General features: G+C 47.3%; 1 protein-coding gene across 1 annotated transcript in view; it reads right to left on the bottom strand.

Annotated features, from left to right (window-relative positions):
* LOC119954972 (differentially expressed in FDCP 6 homolog) overlaps positions 1 to 23,002 on the bottom strand; it is a 125,965-nt gene that overhangs the window by 34,302 nt on the left and 68,661 nt on the right. Inside the window, exon 6 of the mRNA XM_038780736.1 lies at positions 5,005 to 5,195. Within this exon, the coding sequence (XP_038636664.1) occupies positions 5,005 to 5,195 (191 nt within the window). The remainder of the gene's footprint in view (positions 1 to 5,004; positions 5,196 to 23,002) is intronic.

Raw genomic sequence — 23,002 nt, 5'->3', positions numbered from 1 at the left:
CAGGAACACTGGCACACACACAAACAGGACCACACAGACACACAAACAGGAACACTGACACACAGACAAGCAGGAACACTGACACACACACACAAACAGGAACACTGACACACACACACACACAAACAGGAACACTGACACACACAAACAGGAAAACTGACACACACACAAACAGCAAAACTGACACACACACGCAAACAGGAAAACTGACACACACACGAACAGGAACACAGGCTCGCACATGAACTGGAATACTGACACACATACAAATAGGAACACTGACACACACAAACAGGAACACTGGCACACACACAAACAGGAACACTGGCACACACACAAACAGGAACACTGGCACATACACAAACAGGAACACTGACACACACACACAAACAGGAACACTGACACACACACACACAAACAGGAACACTGACACACACACACAAACAGGAACACTGACACACACACACAAACAGGAACACTGACACACACACACAAACAGGAACACTGACACACACAAACAGGAACACTGACACACACACACACACGAACAGGAATACTTGACACACATACAAACAGGAACACTGACACACATACAAACAGGAACACTAACACACACACAAACAGGAACACTGACACACACACACAGGAACACTGGCACACACACAAAAAGGAACACTGGCATACACACACAAACAGGAATACTGACACACACACAAACAGGAACACTGACACACACACACACACGAACAGGAATACTTGACACACATACAAACAGGAACACTGCCACACACACAAACAGGAACACTGGCACACACACAACAGGACCACACAGACACACAAACAGGAACACTGACACACAGACAAGCAGGAACACTGACACACACACATAAACAGGAACACTGACACACACACACAAACAGGAACACTGACACACACACAAACAGGAACACTGACACAGACACAAACAGGAACACTGGCACACACACAAACTGGAACACTGGCACACACACAAACAGGAACACTGACACACACACAAACAGGAACACTGACACACACAAACAGGAACACTGACACACACAAACAGGAACACTGACACACACAAACAGGAACACTGACACACACACACACACAGTAACACTGGCATACACACAAACAGGAACACTGACACACACAAACAGGAACACTGACACACACAAACAGGAACACTGACACACACACACACACAGGAACACTGACACACACACAAACAGGAACACTGGCACACACACAAACAGGAATACAGAAACACATACAGGAACACTGACACACACACACACGAACAGGAACACAGGCACGCACATGAACTGGAATACTGACACACATACACAAATAGGAACACTGACACACACAAACAGGAACACTGGCACACACACACAAACAGGAACACTGACACACACACACAAACAAGAACACTGACACACACACACACAAACAGGAACACTGGCACACACACAAACAGGAACACTGTCACACACACACAAACAAGAACACTGACACACACACACACAAACAGGAACACTGGCACACACACAAACAGGAACACTGGCACACACACACAAACAGGAACACTGACACACACACACAAACAGGAACACTGACACACACACAAACAGGAACATTGACACACACACAAACAGGAACATTGACACACACACAAACAGGAACACTGACACACACACAAACAGGAACACTGACACACACAAACAGGAACACTGACACAGACAAACAGGAACACTGACACACACACAGACAAACAGGAACACTGACACACACACAAGCAGGAACACTGACACACACACACACACAAACAGGAACACTGGCACACACACACACACAAACAGGAACACTGGCACACACACAAACAGGAATACTGACACATACACACACAGGAACACTGACACACACACATACACACAAACAGGAATACTGACACACACACACAAACAGGAACACTGACACAGACACAAACAGGAACACTGACACAGACACAAACAGGAACACTGGCACAGACACAAACAGGAACACTGGCACACACACACAAACAGGAACACTGACACAGACACAAACAGGAACACTGGCACACACACACAAACAGGAACACTGGCACAGACACAAACAGGAACACTGGCACACACACAAACTGGAACACTGGCGCACACACAAACAGGAACACTGACACACACACAAACAGGAACACTGACACACACACAAACAGGAACACTGACACACACACAAACAGGAACACTGACACACACACAAACAGGAACACTGACACACACACAAACAGGAACACTGACACACACACAAACAGGAACACTGACACACACACAAACAGGAACACTGACACACACACAAACAGGAACACTGACACACCCACAAACAGGAACACTGACAGACACACAAACAGGAACACTGACAGACACACAAACAGGAACACTGACACACACAAACAGGAACACTGACACACACAAACAGGAACACTGGCACACACACACACACAAACAGGAACATTGACACACACACAAGCAGGAACACTGACAGACATACAAACAGGAACACTGGCACACACACAAGTAGGAACACTGACAGACACACACAAACAGGAACACTGACACACACAAGCAGGAACACTGAGGCGAGAGAGAAGTGAATCGTCCCCCCGACAATGTCGCAGGCCTCGATCTCATTCATTCTGAAACAGTAGAAGGATCCTGAACAGTGTGGCTCTTACTGGCCGATCTCGTTACAAAGTGTGGATGCCAGGCTGTTGGCTAAGACCTTAGCACGAGGATAGAGGACTGTGTCCCAGAGGTGAAAGGAGGGGACTAGACTGGAATTGTTAAGGGTAGGCAACTTAATGCTAATGTGGAGAGGCTTTGAAATATTGTTATGATGCCCTCGGAAACAGAGGAAGCAGAGATTGTGGCAGCAATGGATGCAGAGAAAGCTTTCGATCGGGTGGAGTGGGAGGACCTGTGGGAGGCGCTGGATAGGTTTGGGTTTGGGGAGGGCTTTATCCAGTTTGTGTGATTGCTGTACCAGGTGCCTGTGGCAAGTGTGCGTACGAACCGGCTTCTGTCAGAGTATTTCAAATTGCACCGCTGCTGAACTTTTGCAACTACTACTGGGCGGCCAACATTGCCATGATCAGGAAGTGGGTATTGGGGGAGGGGTCAGCATGGCAGTGGTTGGAGGTGGCGTCATGCAAAGGCACCAGTTTGGGAGCGCAGGTAACGGCACCTCTGCCGTTCTCGCCGGCCTGTTACTCCACATGTCCGGTGGTGGTGGCAACATTGCGGATCTGGGGGCAGTGGAGGAGATACAAGAGGGTATTAAATATTGTTATGATGCCCTCGGAAACAGAGGAAGCAGAGATTGTGGTAGCGATGGATGCAGAGAAAGCTTTCGATCGGGTGGAGTGGGAGGACCTGTGGGAAGTGCTGGATAGGTTTGGGGAGGGCTTTATCCGGTGGGTGCGATTGCTGTACCAGGCGCCTGTGGCAAGCGTGCACACGAACGGAGCGTTGGTCTAGACCCCGTTATGTAATAACCACAGATTCCTACCGGGCAGGCTGGATGGCAGGTTCCAGAGCTGGCAGAGGGCGGGTATTAGAAGGATGGGTGGCCTGTTTGTGGTAGGGGCTTTCCCAGCCTGTAGGCGCTGGAGGACAGATTTAAACTGCCACCAGGGACCGGCTTTAGGTATCTACAAGTGCGAACCTTCCTCAGGAAGCAGTTGGTGGCCTTCCTGCTGCTGCCGCCACAGGGGATACAGGATAGAGTAGTTTCCGGTACCTGGGTGGGGGAGGGGAAGGTGTCGGATATCTTCCAGGACCTGTTGGAGGCGGAGGAAACCCCGGTGGACAAACTTAAAAGCAAGTGGGAGGAGGAGTTAGGAGGGGAGTTAGAGCCAGGTCTGTGGGCGGAAGCCCTAAGTAGGGTCAATTTCTCCTCATCATGTGCTTGGCTCAGTTTAATCCAGTTTAAGGTGGTTCACCGGGCACACATGATGGCGGCGAGGATGAGCAAGTTTTCAGGGTAGCAGACAGATGTGCGAGATGTGCAGGAAGCCCAGCAAACCATGTCCATATGTTTTGGGCATGCCCGAAGCTTGAGGAGTTCTGGCAGGGGTTTTCTAAGGCAATGTCCAAGGTACTAGGTACGTGGGTGGTGCCGAGTCCAGAGGTGGCGATCTTTGGGGTGTCAGAGGGTGTCAGAAGACCCGGGAGTTCAGGGAGTGAAAGAAGCCGACGTTCTGGCCTTTGCCTCCCTGGTAGCCCGGAGATGGATCATAGAATTTACAGTGCAGAAGGAGGCCATTCGGCCCATCGTGTCTGCTCCGGCTCTTGGAAAGAGCACCCTACCCAAGGTCAACACCTCCACCCTATCCCCCATAACCCAGTACCCCCACCCAACACTAAAGGCAATTTTGGACACTAAGGGCAATTTAGCATGGCCAATCCACCTATCCTGCACATCTTTGGATGTTGGATCCTGTTATTGTGGAGGGACTTGAGTGGAGACCTGGGTTAGTGACATGGCTGGGTTTCTCAGCCTTGAGAAAATAAAGTTTGCCTTAAGAGGATCAATGTTAGGGATCTCCCGGTGGGAGTCATTCGTCGACTTTCCTTGGGGAAATTTAAAATGTCGGCAGTAGCAGCTTTCCGAGGGGGGAGGAGAGGGGGTGGGTAAGTGTTGTGTTTATGTTATTTTCAGGCGTCTGTGAAGACAGAGCCGTTTGGGGAAATATCGATTCTTGCACCATGTTTACTGTTCTTTTTCTGTTATAAAATTTTACAAATATTTCAATAAAAATATTTTTTAAAAACAAGAACAGTGACACACACACAAGCAGAAAACTGACACACATGGGTACACTGACACATACAAATAGTAAAGAGGAACAGTGACACAAACACAGGCAGCCTAATTGTACTTGACACTGTTTCCAGGAGACGGACAGACCTGTCTAAGGTACTCGATCTCCACTAGCTGCTTCTCTTTTTCCTGCTGCAGCTCCGCCAGGCGCTCCTCCTCCATTTTTTTCTCCCGTTTCCTGCGAGCACTCTGCTGCCTCTGTTCCCTCCGTCTATCTTTCTGCTCTTTGTGCAGTGATCTCCTGTTCTCAGTTTGAATCCAAATTGCAGATGAGATAACTGCAAGGCACAAAGAACAGGGGAAATTCAGTGATGCTGTGGTAAACCACTGTTGCACCTCTATTAGGTGATGTATGGTAGGACCTGTACTACAGGTATGTTGGTAGACCCTGCCTGCTGGCTCCGCCAAGTAGGCGGAGTATAAATATGTGTGTCCCCCATGCTGCAGCCATTTCGCTAGCTGCTGTGGGAGGCCACACATCTTAGAGCAATAAAGACTTTGTGCAGTTGATCGTGCACCAATTATTGCTCTAAGGTTTTCAAAAGATGGACTTCCTTTTCAAACCGGATCGCTTGCAGCTGGATCCGCATTCAAGTGACGCCAAAAAGGACTTTCAACACTGGCTAGCTTGTTTCGAGGTGTACATCAACTCGGCGCCCAGCCCTGTCTCGGACGCTTAGAAGATACAGATCCTGTACTCAAGGTTAAGCTCCAGCGTCTTTCTGCTAATTTAAACCTCCTCATGCGGAATGCGTTTGTTACGGGGATTGGGTCAGACCTCATATGCCAGCAGCTGTTAGATGGGGCCACGCTCGATCTCGCAGAGACAAAGAAGTTAGCGCTCTCTATGACGGTCGCCTCGCGCAACGTTCATGCCTACACCCCCAGCCACGCAGCCCACCCCTCCTACGCATTGTGGACCCCACAGACGGCCGCCCCAGCGGGGGCCTTACCCAGCCAATACGCATGCTCCATGTGCCAGCCAGCGAACCCAGGCGGTCCCCGATGTTATTTTTGCGGCGAGCAGAAACACCCTCGCCAACGCTGCCCGGCCCGCGCTGCCCTTGGTAAGGCTTGCGGCAAGAACGGGCACTTCGGCACGGTGTGGCAGGCCCGCGCAGTTGCCGTTATCGCCCACACCCCCCTCGTTTACAGACATTGGGCGCCGCCACCTTCACCTCCCTGGACCACGCGTGGCCAGTGGGCGCCGCCATCTTCTCCCCCTCAGACCACGCGTGGCCAGTGGGCGCCGCCATCTTCCCCTCCGAACAACATGTGCAGCCCATGTGCACCACCACCTTGTTCAACCACCGGCACGTGCAGCCCATGGGCACCGCCATATTGTCCTCCTCAAGATCTTCAGGCGCCGCCATCTTGTCTCCCCCACGGCACATGGGCACCGCCAGCGTTCCAGGACCTGTGTCCCCCGGGCTCTCCATCATCCGACACCAGCGACGACCGACCACGACTCGCCTCAGTGACCATCGACCATTCCCGTCCGCACAACCTGGCCATCGCATCGACCAGCGTTAAAATCAACGGACACGTGACCTCTTGCCTGCTAGATTCGGGGAGCACCGAAAGCTTCATCCACCCGGATACGGTAAGGCGCTGCTTCTTCGGGGTATACCCCGCCAACCAAAAAATCTCCCTGGCCTCCGGATCCCATTCCATGGTGATCCGGGGTTACTGTACGGTCACACTCACGGTCCAGTCTGTAGAATTCAGCGGCTTCCACCTCTACGTCCTCCCTAATCTCTGCGCTGCCCTACTACTCGGCCTGGACTTCCAGTTCAACCTCTAGAGCCTAACCCTGAAATTCGGCAGGCCCCTACCACCCCTTACTGTATGCGGCCTTGCGACCCTAAAGGTCGATCCGCCTTCCCTCTTCGCAAATCTAACCTTAGATTGCAAACGCGTCGCCACCAGGAGCAGACAGTACAGCACCCAGGACAGGACCTTCATCAGGTCAGAGGTCCAGCAGCTGCTTCGGGAAGGCATCATCGAGGCCAGTAACAGACCCTGGAGAGCCCAAGTGGTAGTAGTTAAAACTGGAGAGAAACACCGAATGGTCGTGGACTACAGCCAGACCATCAATCAGTACACGCAGCTCAACGCGTACCTCCTCCCACTCATATCTGATGTGGTCAATCAGATTTCACAGTACCGGGGCTTCTCAACGGTAGACCTCAAATCCGCCTACCACCAGCTCCCCATTCGTAAATCGGACTGTCTATACACTGCCTTCGAGACAGACGGCCGCCTCTATCACTTCCTCAGGGTTCCCTTCGGCGTCACTAACAGGGTCTCGGTCTTCCAAAGGGAGATGGACTGAATGGTCGACCGGTACGGTTGCGAGCCACCTTTCCATACCTAAACGTCACCATCTGCGGCCATGACTAGCAGGACCACGATGCCAGCCTTTCCAAATTTCTCCACACCGCCACTCTCCTAAACCTCACCTACAGCAAGGAGAAGTGCGTGTTTAGCACGACCCGCTTAGCCATCCTCGGCTATGTGATCCAGAACGGAGTTCTGGGGTCTGATCAGACCGCATGCTCCCCTTCATGGAGCTCCCCCTTCCCCACTGCTCCAAGGCCCTCAAATTCTGCCTGGGGTTCTTTTCGTTCAAAGAACAAAGAACAAAGAAAATTACAGCACAGGAACAGGCCCTTCGGCCCTCCCAGCCTGCGCCGATCCAGATCCTTTATCTAAACCTGTCTCCTATTTTCCAAGGTCTACTTCCCTCTGTTCCCGCCCATTCATATACCTGTCTAGATGCTTCTTAAATGATGCTATCGTGCCCGCCTCTACCACCTCCGCTGGTAAAGCGTTCCAGGCACCCACCACCCTCTGCGTAAAAAACTTTCCACGCGCATCTCCCTTAAACTTTCCCCCTCTGACTTTGAAATCGTGACCCCTTGTAACTGACACCTCCACTCTTGGGAAAAGCTTGTTGCTATCCACCCTGTCCATATCTCTCATAATTTTGTAGACCTCAATCAGGTCCCCCCCTCAACCTCCGTCTTTCCAACGAAAACAATCCTAACCTACTCAACCTTTCTTCATAGCTAGCACCCTCCATATCAGGCTATGCGGACAAGGCCCGCCCACTCATACAGTCAAACTATTTTTCCCTGACGCCCGAGGCACAACAGGCCTTCGCCCAGATCAGAGCCGATATCGCCAAGGCCGGGATGCACACAGTAGACGAGACACTGCCCTTTCAAATAGAGAGCGACGCATCAGACGTTGCCCTAGCCGTCACCCTCAAACAGGCAGGCAGAGCAGTGGCATTCTTTCCCTGCACCCTTCATGCCTCAGAAATTCGGCAGTCACCCGTCGAAAAAGAGGCCCAAGCTATCAGATCATAGAATTTACAGTGCAGAAGGAGGCCATTCGGCCCATCGAGTCTGCACCGGCTCTTGGAAAGAGCACCCTACCCAAGTTCAACACCTCTACCCTATCCCAATAACCCAGTAACCCCACCCAACACTAAGGGCAATTTTGGACACTGAGGGCAATTTATCATGACCAATTCACCTAACCTGCACATCTTTGGACTGTGGGAGGAAACCGGAGCACCCGGAGGAAACCCACGCACACACGGGGAGGATGTGCAGACTCCGCACAGACAGTGACCCAAGCCGGAATCGAACCTGGGATCCTGGAGCTGTGAAGCCATTGTGCTATCCACAATGCTACCGTGCTGCCCTCGTTGAAGCTGTGCGGCATTGGAGGCATTACCTGGCCGGCAAGAGATTCACTCTCCTCACTGACAAATGGTCGGTAGCCTTCATGTTCAATAACACACAGCGGGGCAAGATCAAGAATGATAAGATCTTGAGGTGGAGGATCGAGCTCTCCACCTACAATTACGAGATTTTGTATCACCCTGGTAAGCTCAACGAGCCCCCAGGCACCCTATCCCGAGGTACATGTGCCAGCGCACAGGTAGACCGACTCCGGACCCTGCATGGCAGCCTTTGTCACCCGGGAGTCACACGGTTGTACCATTTCATAAAGGCCCGCAATCTGCCCTACTCCGTTGAGGAAGTACGGACAATCACTAGGAACTACCAGGTCTGTGCGGAGTGCAAGCCGCATTTCTATTGGCCGCACCGTGCGCGCCTGAAGGCCTCCCACCCCTTTGAGCGCCTCAGTGTGGATTTCAAAGGGCCCCTCCCATCCACCGACCGTAATACATATATTCTCAGTGTGGTCGATGAGTACTCCAGATTCCCCTTCGCTATCCCATGCCCCAACATGACGTCTGCCACCGTCATCAAAGCCCTCAACACAATCTTCGCTCTGTTCGGTTTCCCCGCCTACATCCATGAGTGATGAGCTGCACCGCCACTACCAACACACCCCATGAACGTCTTTTTGCCTTCCCCAGGAAGTCCACATCTGGGATGTCGCTCCCCACTTGGCTCGCAGCGCCAGGATCCATCCTGCTCCGTAGGCATGTCCGACTCCACAAGGCAGACCCGTTGGTGGAGAAGGTGCAATTGCTCCATGCAAACCCCCAGTATGCCTACGAAGAGTACCCTGACGGCCGCCAGGATACGGTCTCCCTCGGGGACCTGGCACCAGCAGGTCACACACACACACACCCCCCCGGCCCAGCCCCACCCTCCACTCCCCCGGTGCTCCCAGCAGCAACCCCCCCGGGACCATCCGTCCTCCCCCTGCCCACGCACGAGGATGCAGAGGATTTTGGCACGCTCCCGGAGGCTCCGGACATCAGACCAGCATCGGCATCGCCGCCCCCACTACGTCTCTCCCAGCGGAACATCAAGGTTAGACCTCTAACTGGTCCACTGGACTTCAAAAGACATTTCTTTTCTCTCTATCAAATATTGTAAATATAAATATAAAAAGAAAACCATTTGTTGTATGTAGTTCTCCACCACCCCCGCCGGACTTAATTTTAACAGGGGGTGAATGTGGTAAACCACTGTTGCACCTCTATTAGGTGATGTATGGTAGGACCTGTACTACAGGTACGTTGGTAGTCCCTGCCTGCTGGCTCCGCCCAGTAGGTGGAGTATAAATATCTGTGTCCCCCATGTTGCAGCCATTTCGCCAGCTGCTGTGGGAGGCCACACATCTGAGAGCAATAAAGCCTCAGTTGTACCCAACTCAACTCTTTGTGCAATTGATCGTCCATCAGATGCCTGTTCAGTACAACAACTCAAACAACAGGGGAAATTCAGTGATCGATGCACAGTGAAAGAACACAAAGAACAGGGGAAATTCAGTGATCAATGCACAGTGAAAGAACACAAAGTCACAGTAAAACAACATAAATTCAACACTTGAGTGTAATATTTGACAAAATAAGAAGCATTAACCAGCATTCATGTCATTGAATGGTATACTTTATGTGAGTGTTTCCTCAGGACATGGTAACAACTGATGTCATATTCCCAGAGGAGAGTTATGTCCAATGTGAGTGAACATTACAGTCAGAGTGCTCTCAGTTAACCCTGTGAGAGGCATTGTGCATTGCAGGATTTTCTTTGGCATCTGTGGGACTGTGCCCAGCATCTACTCTATCCACCATTGGTGAACCCTGGCTGTCTTCTGTATTATCTGCAGGTCGCACTGCACTGAATTCAAGCTTCAAGAGCACACCCAAAACATCGAGACTGCTATAGAACATAGAAGAGTACAGCACAGAACAGGCCCTTCGGCCCTCGATGCATTGTCCGAAACCAAGATCAAGCTATCCCACTCCCTGTCATTCTGGTGTGCTCCATGTGCCTATCCAATAACCGCTTGAAAGTTCTTAAAGTGTCCGACTCCACTATCACAGCAGGCAGTCGATTCCATACCCTAACCACTCTCTGAGTAAATAACCCACCTCGGACATCCCTCCTATATCTTCCACCCTGAACCTTATAGTTATGCCCCCTTGTAACAGCTACATCCACCCAAGGTCTCTTAACGTCTCTGAACGTCCACTCTATCTATCCCCCTCGTCATCTTATAAACCTCTATTAAGTCGCCTCGAATCCTCCTCCGCTCCAAAGAGAAAAACCCTAGCTCCCTCAACCTTTCCTCATACCTATCCTGCAAACAAGGCAGCATCCTGGTAAATCTCCTTTACACCCTTTCCAATGCTTCCACATCCTTCCTATAATGAGGTGACCAGAACTGCACACAATATTCCAAGCATGGTCTCACCAGGGTCATGTATAGTTGCAGCATAACCCCCGCGGCTCTTAAAACTCAAGCCCCCTGTTAATAAACGTAAACACACTATAAGGCTTCTTCACGGCTCTATCCAATTGAGTGGCAACCTTCAGAGATCTGTGGACATGAACCCCAAGATCTCTCTGTTCCTCCACATTCCTCAGAACCCTGCCGTTGACACTGTAATCCGCATTCAAATTTTTCCTACCAAAATTAATCACCTCACACTTATCAGGGTTAAACTCCATCTGCCATTTTTGGCCCAGCTCTGCATCCTATCAATGTCTCTTTGCAGCCTACAACAGCCCTCCACCTCATCCACTACTCCTCCAATCTTGGTGTCATCAGCAAATCTACTGACCCACCCTTCAGCCCCCTCCTCCAAGTCATTGATAAAAATCACAAATAGCAGAGGACCCAGCACTGATCCCTGTAGTACACTGCTGGTAACTGGTCTCCAGTCTGAAAATTTTCCATCCACCACCACCCTCTGTCTTCTATGTGATAGCCAGTTACTTATCCAATTGGCCAAATTTCCCTCTATGCCATGCCTCCTTACTTTCTGCATGAGCCAACCATGGGGAACCTTATTAAACGCCTTTCTAAAATCCATGTATACGACATCAACTGCTCTACCTTCATCTACACACTTAGTTACCTCCTCCTCAAAGAATTCAATCAAATTTGTGAGGCAAGACTTACCCTTCACGAATCCGTGTTGACTATCCCGGATTAAGCTGCATCTTTCCAAATGGTCATAAATCCTATCCTTCAGGACCTTTTCCAGTAATTTACCGACCACCGAAGTAAGACTAACTGACCTATAATTACCAGGGTCATTCCTATTCCCTTTCTTGAACAGAGGAACAACATTCACCACTCTCCAATCCTCTGGCACTATCCCCGTGGACAGTGAGGACCCAAAGATCAAAGCCAAAGACTCTGCAATCTCATCCCTTGCCTCCCAACGAATCCTTGGATATATCCCATCTGGCCCAGGGGACTTGTCGACCCTCAGGTTTTCCAAAATTGCTAATACATCCTTCCTCAGAACCTACCTCTTCCATCCTACCCACCTGCATCACACTCTCATCCTCAAAAACATGGCCCCTCTCCTTGGTGAACTTTGAAGAAAAGTATTCATTCAACACCTCTCCTATTTCTTCTGACTCCATGCACAAGTTCCCACTACTGTCCTTGACTGGCCCTACCCTCACCTGGTCATTCGTTTATTTCTCACATAAGAGCACACAAGGGGCAGCACGGTAGCATGGTGGTTAGCATAAATGCTTCACAGCTCCAGGGTCCCAGGCTCGATTCCCGGCTGGGTCACTGTCTGTGCGGAGTCTGCGTGGGTTTCCTCCGGGTGCTCCGGTTTCCTCCCACAGTCCAAAGATGTGCGGGTTAGGTGGATTGGCCATGCTAAATTGCCCATAACGGGTAGTTACGGGTGGATACGTGGGTTTGAGTAGGGTGATCATTGCTTGGCACAACATCGAGGGCCGAAGGGCCTGTTCTGTGCTGTTCTATGTAGTCTATGTAGAGAAAAAAGCCTTGGGGTTTTCCTTGATCCGACCCGCCAAGGACTTCTCATGCCCCTCCTAGCTCTCCTAAGCCCTTTTTTTTAGCTCACTCCTTGCTATCTTGTAACCCTCAAGCGACCCAACTGAACCTTGTTTTCTCATCCTCACATAAGCTTCCTTTTTCCTCTTGACAAGATATTCAACCTCTTTTGTGAACCATGGTTCCCTCACACGGCAATTTCCTCCCTGCCTGACAGGGACATACCTATCAAGGACATGCAGTATTTATCCCTTGAACAAGCTCCACTTTCATTTGTGCCTTTCCCTGACAGTTTCTGTTCCCATCTTATGCTCCCTAATTCTTGCCTAATCGCATCATAATTACCCCTCCCCCAATTATAAACCTTGCCCTGCCGTATGGCCCTATCCCTCTCCATTGTAATAGTGAAAGACACCGAATTGTGGTCACTATCTCCAAAGTGCTCTCCCACAAACAAATCTTAACACTTGGCCCGGTTCATTATCCAATACCAAATCCAATGCCCCCCCCCCCCAACCCCCTCGTCGGCCTATCCACATATTGTGTCAGGAAACCCTCCTGCACACACTGTACAAAAACTGCCCCATCTGAACTGTTCGACCTATCGAGGTTCCAATCAATATTTGGAAAGTTAGTCACCCATGACAACTACCCTGAGACCTCCACACCTATCCATAATCTGTTTTGCAATTTCTTCCTCCACATCTCTATTACTATTTGGGGGCCTATAGAAAACTCCGAACAATGTGACTGCTCCTTTCCTATTTCTAACTTCGGCCATATTACCTCAGTAGGCAGATCCCCTTCGAACTGCCTTTCTGCAGCCGTTAAACTATCCTTGATTAACAATGCAACTCCTCCACCTCTTTTACCACCTTCCCCTACTCTTACTGAAACATCTGTACCCCGGAACTTCCAACAACCATTCCTGTCCCTGTTCTAACCATGTCTCCGTAATGGCCACAACATCGTAGTCCCAAGTACCAATCCACGCTCCAAGTTCTGGATGCTCCTTGCATTGAAGTAGACACACTTCAACCCACCTTTCTGTCTGCCGGTACACTCCTGCGACCTTGTTACCCACCTCAGTACCTCACTACTCTCAACACTGGCTTCTAGACTACAGCTCGTTTTCCCAGCCCCCTGACAAATTAGTTTTAACCCCCCTGAAGAGCCGGAGTAAATTTCCCTCCCAGGATATTGGTGCCCCTCTGGTTCAGGTGCAAACCATCCTGTCTGTACAGGTTCCACCTTCCCCAGAATGTGCTCCAATTATCCACGTACCTGAAACCCTCCCTCCTGCACCATCCCTATGTGACAAGTTGGGAAAGTTACCAGCTGGACGTTCTCCCCAAGGCACTCTGCACCCTGACTTGGAAACATAGAGACCGATCATTCACTGTCACTGGGTCACAATCCTGGTAGTCCGTCCCCAAGAGCACTGTGGGTGCATCTACACCTCATGACTGCAGCAGTTCAAATGGCAGCTTACCATCACCTTAGAACATAAAACATACAGTGCAAAACATAAAACATAGAACATTACAGCGCAGTACAGGCCGTTCGGCCGTCGATGTTGCGCCGTCCTGTGAAACCTTTCAAAAGTCCCTCTACACTATTCCCTTATCGTCCATATGCCTATCCAATGACCATTTGAATGCGTTTAGTGTTGGCGAATCCACTACTGTTGACGGCAGGGCATTCCACGTCCTTACTACTCTCTGAATAAAGAACCTACCTCTGACATCTGTCCATTCGGCCCATCGAGTCTGCACCGACCCACTTAAGCCCTCACTTACCCCCTATTCCCGTAACCCAATAACCCCTCCTAACCTTTTTGGTCACTAAGGGCAATTTATCATGGCCAATCCACCTACCCAGCATGTCTTTGGGCTGTGGGAGGAAACCGGGGCACCCGGAAAAAACCCACCTAGACACGGGGAGAACGTGCAGACTCCGCACAGACAGTGACCCAGCGGGGAATTGAACCTGGGACCCTGGCGCTGTGAAGCCACAGTGCTAGCCACTTGTGCTACCATGGTGCCGTATCATGCTGACCTTCTCAAGGGCAATTAGAGATGGACAATAATTGCAAGTCCTAGCCAGCGATGCCCACATCCATGGAAAAACTATAAGTATTCCACTGCAATTCACATACCGCCACAGCTGGTCCACAGCAGACACCATCTTCCTGGAGCATCTCAGCAGCAAGGACTCCGACAAAAGACTCCTGCTTATTGACTACAGCTCTGGCTTCAACACCATAATCCCAGCCAAGCTCATAGCCAAACTCCAAAACCTAGGACTTTGCTCCTCCCTCTGCAACAGGATGTGCAGGTTAGGCACATTGGCCATGCTAAATTGCCCACCATGTCCAAAATTGCTCTTAGTGTTGGGTGGGGTTACTGGGTTATGGGGATAGGGTGGAGGTGTGGGCTTGGATAGGGTGCTCTTTCCAAGAGCCGGTGCAGACTCGATGGGCCGAATGACCTCCTTCTGCACTGTAAATTCTATGGATCCTCTACTTCTAGACCCAAGGACCATAATCATTAAGGATAAACAACAACTCTTCCACAATAGTCCTCAATACCGAGGTCCCACAAGGCTGCATGCTTAGCCTCTTACTATACTCCCTATACAAATACGACTGTGTGGCAAACTTTGGTTCCAACTCTATTTACAAGTTTGCTGATTACATGACTGTAGTGGGTTGGATATCGAACAACAATGAATCAGAGTACAGGAGGGAGATAGAACAAAGAACAAAGAACAAAAAAATTACAGCACAGGAACAGACCCTTCGGCCCTCCCAGCCTGCGCAAAGACGCCTCCTCCTCAACATCAGCAAAATTAAAGAGCTGGTCATTGACTTCAAGAAGCAAAGTATCATACACACCCCTGTCTGCATCAATGGTGCCGAAGTGGAGATGGTTGACAGCTTCAAATTCCTGGGTGTTGTAAGGTATATTTGTGCAGCTGCTTCTAGCTCTGACTAAGGAGGGCGATGGGGGTGGCGGTTTAGATAACATTTATGTTAGCAACAGTACTGTGAGTGGGCAGCTATGTAACCCGCCCAAGGCCATTGCGCGCGGAACAACCTTTATCAGTGTGTGTAACTTGAGGCTCGGCAGAATGAGCCTTCTCCAGCCATAACTCAGATGGCTGTACGTGTTACAATCCTAAGTAAAAAACTATCTACTTGATTGAAGCCTTACTGTGTCGACTCACTCATTGAACTGAGATTTAGCCTAACAAATTGGTGACCCCGACGTTGGGGGGGGGGGGAGTCGAACACAACTCCGTTTAAGATCGCAGAGACAATTAAAAGCCGGCTAAAAAGAAGGTACGGAGTCAAACCTGTTACATCAAAACTCCAAAATTGAAATTTTAAATTGTGTAATAATTGTCTCAGTGATTGAAAAAGGAGACAAAATTAGAAGACGACCATAGCCGGACGTCAAACGCCTTGGGATTGTGACACGCAAGTGTTAAGTTAAACTTAAAAGTCCTTAAGGTGTAAGATTAATGTTATTACCTTCGACCAAATATTAGTGATAATATTTACTTAAAGTCTTTACTTAAAAAACTGTCAGATCTCAGAAGTAGAGTGAGAAGGAAGTAGAGGGCATGTTATTACCTTCGACCAAATATTAGTGATAATATTTACTTAAAGTCTTTACTTAAAAAACTGTCAGATATCAGAAGTAGAGTGAGTCTTTACTTAAAAAACTGTCAGATCTCAGAAGTAGAGTGAGAAGGAAGTAGAGGGCATGTTATTACCTTCGACCAAATATTAGTGATAATATTTACTTAAAGTCTTTACTTAAAAAACTGTCAGATATCAGAAGTAGAGTGAGTCTTTACTTAAAAAACTGTCAGATCTCAGAAGTAGAGTGAGAAGGAAGTAGAGGGCATGTTATTACCTTCGACCAAATATTAGTGATAATATTTACTTAAAGTCTTTACTTAAAAAACTGTCAGATCTCAGAAGTAGAGTGAGAAGGAAGTAGAGTCTTAGAATCGTAAAATTGTTTTGTTGCCTTAGACTGGTTATTAAGAACAGAGATCTGTCACGTGAAGGTCGGGCATTGAAAACAAAACAGTTTTGGATCTATTATCACCGGTTCATAAGAGACTTGAAATATAAATGTCCTTGAAATATAAATGTCCTTGAAATATAAATGTCCGGTAACATTAGCGCGCGAAAAGAGCATAAAAATTTAGAAGAAAAATGGCCACTGGGGGAAAACTAATGCATTAAAATTGGGTATAAAATTGACAGAGAAAGAAATAGTTAAAACAGCCAACGTCTTAAAAAAAAAGGACGGCACATATGGGAAAATAACCAAGTCATTAGGCTATCCGCCTTGAATCTGTATATTAATCCATGTGAGTTTAAGCTATATTCAGGCCTTTGTGTGAATATTTTCACCCCTAACATTTAGTGTAAGTCTGGAAGGATGTTGCTGAGCTGGACGCCGCTCGAGCCGGTGGACAAGGCGAGTAGTCAAACCTTTGACCGCCTAAAATTAGAATCACTCGGCAAGGCGGACAGACGGTGAGGTAACATCCAATAAATCTAGTATCAAGGCCAAATGAGTAAAAAAGTCAGTTTAAAACATTTTTTTTGGTTTTTGAAGAGCAAAATACTCTGGTTAAAAAAAACAATGATCAAAGATGGGTGTGATTTCTGTGGAACAGAGAAAAATGGTGAGATACACAGAAGTAAAGATAAGACAAATAAAGTTAGAAGCACAAATGATAAATTCAACCTTCACACCATTTGGAAGACAGGCTGGTTAAAAGGAATTGAGCTCTAACTCCTTGAAACAAAGCAATCAAACGGGTAAAGATAGTGTAAAGACCTCACAAAACTGCCAACAATTACGGCTAACAACTGTCCCGGAATTTCTCAAGGAGAGAAAAAAAAATCAAATTAAGTGAAGTCCAAAAGATCAGAAAGGGGCTAAAACACTCAATTGGTTTTGTTCAGGAATATCTGAGAATGACTAACCCCTCCACTCCCAGAACGAAAAAATGGGGAGGAAGATCAGTGCAAGGTTACGGTTGGAAACTTAAGAATGGATACATGTCGAGACTAACTTCAGATCATTTCAAGCCGTCCAGATAAATTCAGCAGTAATTCAACTCATTTGAAATAAAAGAAAAATAAACATCCAGTAATGTCTCTTTCCAAAAACCGGTTAAATAACGAGCATTGAAAATTGAAAGAAAGGATGGGTAATGTCTAAGGTCACATAGTAGACGGAGATGGCACCATGCCAAGTTCTCCAACACTTTTGATTCTGTACAAAAATTTAACCATTTCAGCAAGCAGGTCATCTGCACAAAGAAATATACATCTCTAAGAAAAGCTAATGCCTCTAAAATTAATCAGTGGAAATTGACTTAAATGGAATGACACAGATAAAGTTTTCAGTATTTTAATTTTGTTCCGTTTTAGAGAAAGAGAGACAGACAGAGTTACGTAGAGAGAGTTACGTAGAGAGAGAGAGAGAGACTGATAGAGACAGCGAAAGTTGAGAGAGCGAAAGAGAGCGAGTCAGGGAGAGACAGAGAAGGGCAGGGGTAGTTAGATAAAGAGAAAGAGCGACAAGAGTTCCAGAGACAGAGAGAGTGAGAGAGAGAGAGAGTTTTAGGCATTTAAACATTGTTCTGAACTATTCACAGTCTTTGTATTCAGACTTTGACTTCAGACCTTGACTTTTTACGAGCTGTGATTATTTGAAAGCTTCGGGTTGTCTGCGCATTGTCACTGAAGGGTAATTTTGATACACAGAGAATTTTGGTCAGGATGCGAGATCACGTGTGTAGGAATAGGAAAGTATTGGTTTTGTGGTGTTCAGCGGAGGTTGGGATGGTTGAAGTGCATGTGACAAATATGATCAAGCCGGTGTTTCATTAGTTCAGGGTTAAAACTTCCCTGACACAAAAAATCATCAGTAGGGTGAAACTAAACTGTCCCACAACGCAGATGTTTTAATTATGAGATTGCAGAATGACTTATAAACAACAGATGGGTAAATGAAATATGTCCATGAGTTTCAATAACATATTGTGTTCCCTGAAAAACTTGATAACGGGAATTTGGCAGCACTCCAACTTTTACTCCCAGCCATTTGAGTGAAAAATTTAAAAACAAGTTTCGAGATGCGAATGGCATCATTCCAATTTATGCACCCACTATACCCCCCTTTTTGTCTCTGCAAGACAGTCAACCCTTTCAACAAGCTTTTGTGTGTAATCCAGAAGATGTCTTGACACTCCCATGCTGGTTTGCCTGCGAGTTCTGGCCTTTTAAATTCTGATAAAGTAATGAACAGTCCACACAGCTGAAGATGCATTTTAATTGGAACTTACAAATCTTAAGTTTTGAATTTTCACCCTCTTAACGACCCAGGACCCAAGACCAACCCGGAGTGGGTGCAAACATGGGAAGATAGGGAAATTGAAATGAGTCAATATATCAAAATGCTCGGTAACATGGTCACTTTAGTTTCGCAACAGGTGAACAACGCGGCCGGTGACGGAGAAGAAGGACAGGAGAGTCCGATAAAAGAAGGGGACCTGGTGTGTATCAGAAAACCCGGAAAAATCCCGTGGGCTGAGGGCATTCGCCAACCGGGAGGAACTACCTCCTAGAAGAATACTTAGAAGCTGAAATGTGAAACTGGGGGGGGGAAGGGAACGAAAGAAAAACGCGCGGGTTATAAGGGGCAAGGCAAAAATTGTATGTAATGTACACCGCACCTGGGAAGGACTTGAGACTCCGGCGGGTCGAGCCAAGAGGATTGGGGGGTCCTCACCTTCCTGAGACCTCAGGACCCAACCAGGCGGTATAGAACGCTTGGCAAAAAGGGTTTTTATTTTTATTTTTGCGCGCGTTTCAAAACATAGGGGGCGCGGGAAGTAATTGTTGTCCTCATAAGAGGACAAAGGAGGGATTGTAAGGTATATTTGTGCAGCTGCTTCTAGCTCTGACTAAGGAGGGCGATGGGGGTGGCGGTTTAGATAACATTTAGGTTAGCAACAGTACTGTGAGTGGGCAGCTATGTAACCCGCCCAAGGCCATTGCGCGCGGAACAACCTTTATCAGTGTGTGTAACTTGAGGCTCGGCAGAATGCGCCTTCTCCAGCCATAACTCAGTTGGCTGTACGTGTTACAATCCTAAGTAAAAACTATCTACTTGATTGAAGCCTTACTGTGTCGACTCACTCATTGAACTGAGATTTAGACTAACAGTGTGCACATCACCAAAAATCTATCCTGGTCCACCTACATTGAGACTATGACCAAGACAGCACAACAGCGCCTATGGTTCTTCAGGAAACTAAGGAAATTCGGCATGTCAACATTGATTCTTACCAATCTTTACAGATGCACCATAGAAAGCATCCTATCAGGCTGCATCACAGCCTGGTATGGCAACTGCTTGGACCCCAGGACCCCAAGAAACTATAGAGAGTTGTGAACACAGCCCGGGAACTCGCCTCCCATCTGTTGACTCTATCTACACCTCCCGCTGCCTTGGGAAAGCGGGCAGCATTATCAAAGACCGCTCACACACTGGGTTATTCACTCTTCCAACCTCTTCCATCGGATAGGAGATACAAATGTCTGAGAACACGTACTAACAGGTTCAAAAACAGCTTCTTCCCCACTATTACTCGACTCCTGAAGGACACTCTTATGGACTTAACCGATCACTTCACACATTTTCAATACTGAGTAGCACTGCACTCCATATGCTTCACCCGATGCCTGTGTCTACGTATTTACATTGTGCATTGTTGTAGAAGTCAGGTATACACTTAATATAGGTAAAAAAGCTGTTTAAAGCATAAATATTAATTCCCAGTTTTAAAATGAAAGAAACATACAATTTCCAAACTCATGACTGAGTTTGGAAAACACAGAACCACTGATAAAAACATCACATTTTTCCAAGGACAGGGGCTGAATCCCATGGCAATGAGGTGGAAGCATTAATGGCTCCATTGTTCTGATTTCAGGCCACTTGTGATAACAGCCTGAACCACATTCCACAACGTATGCAAGCCGAAACATTTTAGGCTATGTCAAAAGACAGTTTCAATTATATTTTCGGAATTATAGTATGATGAGATGACATAACGTCTCCATTGTTGCAGATAAGCAACAATTGAAACTAACGTTACATCGTGAAGATGGACGGCTTGTTATCAAATCAAATGTGTTTTGAGTATAACTTAAACCAATTAGGATTATATTGGGGTGTGATCGGATCGCTTAAGACAGATATGAAATAGTATATCCATGGATGATTTGGCCACCATTTTAGAAAGAGACAGAGAAAGAGAGAAGAGAAGAAAGAGAAGAAAGAGACAGAGAAAGAGAAGAAAGAGACAGAGGGAAAGAGACAGAAAGAGAGAGAGAGAGAGAAAGTAAAGGAAGAGAATTAGAAAAGAGTTCTGTATTCCTATTTCATTTTCATACTTTGACTTCAGACTTTGACTTTTAAAGTTGTGTTCAGGCTATTGTCTCAGAAGATAATTCCTGTGATTCTTTGAAGAAAATCAAATTGTCTACAAACTACCTTTTAAATGAAATTCAAGTTGTAACCAATGAACTTCAAATAAAACAATTCTTATTTGCACCTGACAAGTTTTTAACTTGAATTTCTACTGAGTTTCAGCAATGTCTCAAGAACAACCGGTAACCTTAAATTGAATAAACTTCACAATCCTAAGATCCCTACAACTGTCATACGTCCTATGTCTTTTTTCATGTATGGGACGATTTAATAATAATAATCTTTATTGTCACAAGTAGGCTTACATTATCACTGCAATGAAGTTACTGTGAAAAGCTCCTAATCGCCACATTCCGGCGCCTGTTCGGGTACACAGAGGGGAATTCGGAATGTCAAAATTACCTAACAGCACATCTTTCGGGATTTGTGGGAGGAAACCGGAGCACCCGGAGGAAACCCACAAAGTCACGGGGAGAACGTACAGACTCCGCACAGACAGTGACCCAAGCCGGGAATCGAACCTGGGACCCTGGCGCTGTGCAGAAACAGTGATAACCACTGTGCTACTGTGCTGCCCATTTGGACCATACGCAGAACAATACATTTCACTGTACCTGGGTAGATGTGACAATAAATCAGATCCAAATCCAAGTAGGTATGGTTCAACCCCTCACCCCACCATGACCCTTTCTTTGTGTCTTTTTCCATTCAGAGGCACACAAACTGGCACGTGGTCAGGCAATAGTCATGGAGTGCGCAATCCAAGACGAATTACAGCATTGTTAAGGAAATAGTTTTACTCAAGCAGAACTCCTAAAAGTCACCTGAAGGCCAGGTGCAACATCCACTCCTTATTGGCTGCACCAGCCTTTGAACCATTTTGGAAAGCATCAAACACATCTGCAAACTCACTGTGAAGCAGTAGAAATTCACCAGTAATTGCACGGAGAATGGTTGATTGTTTTAAACAGTGATGGGGGAGGGGGGGTCTTCAATGCTGCTAAACACAGCTGTGTTAATGATGAGAATGTGTTCACTGAAGCCACGATGTCGACAATGGCAGCAATACTACTGACTCTGAGGATGTGAAGCAAGGGTTAATAGCTAGAAAGAGCCAGAATGAATGGGATACATTAGTGGAAAATCACAAGTGGAGGAGTTTGTTATTGAAGCCGTTGAAGGAGGACAAACTTGTTGAGATAAGGGAGTTGATATCTGAATTTGTGAGCCGACTCATGACTGTAAGCCGAATAGCCTTGAGAAACAAGGAAGGTGGCTGGATGACGGAATATGAAATGTGGGAGCCGCTTGCAACTATGGCTAACACCTGCTGTTTAAGCTAAGACTGCTATATACTCATGTGCCAATAGATAACCTCAAAGTCTGTAAAATCATGTATCGAAACTATGGCAATAACAGGTTAATCATGTATTGAAACTATGGCAATAACAGGTTAATCATGTATTGAAACTATGGCAATAACAAGTTAATCATGTATTGAAACTATGGCAATAACAGATTTATGCTTTGTAATGGGGGCAAGCTCAAGTGAATGTAAGGGACAGCCCCCTAACAATACATAAAAAAGGGATGTTTTGAGCAATACTTTGGCACTCTCCAAGGTGGTTCCCCGGAATACCTAGAGAGCGGCCCCGATCGCAATAAAGAATATTCTGAAGTACGAACATGTTCGAGAGTATTTTCTTCTGGACTGAGAGACAAGTGAATTAGAGACGCATTCACAACTCCAATATCCATGCCCAGTGCCCGAGCAACTCACTGCCTCA

The sequence above is a fragment of the Scyliorhinus canicula genome, chromosome 20, assembly GCF_902713615.1.
Source record: "Scyliorhinus canicula chromosome 20, sScyCan1.1, whole genome shotgun sequence".
In the NCBI taxonomy this organism is placed as follows: Eukaryota; Metazoa; Chordata; class Chondrichthyes; order Carcharhiniformes; family Scyliorhinidae; genus Scyliorhinus; species Scyliorhinus canicula.
The sequence above is the reverse complement of the archived record's forward strand: the minus strand, read 5'-3'. Positions and strand labels throughout refer to the sequence as shown.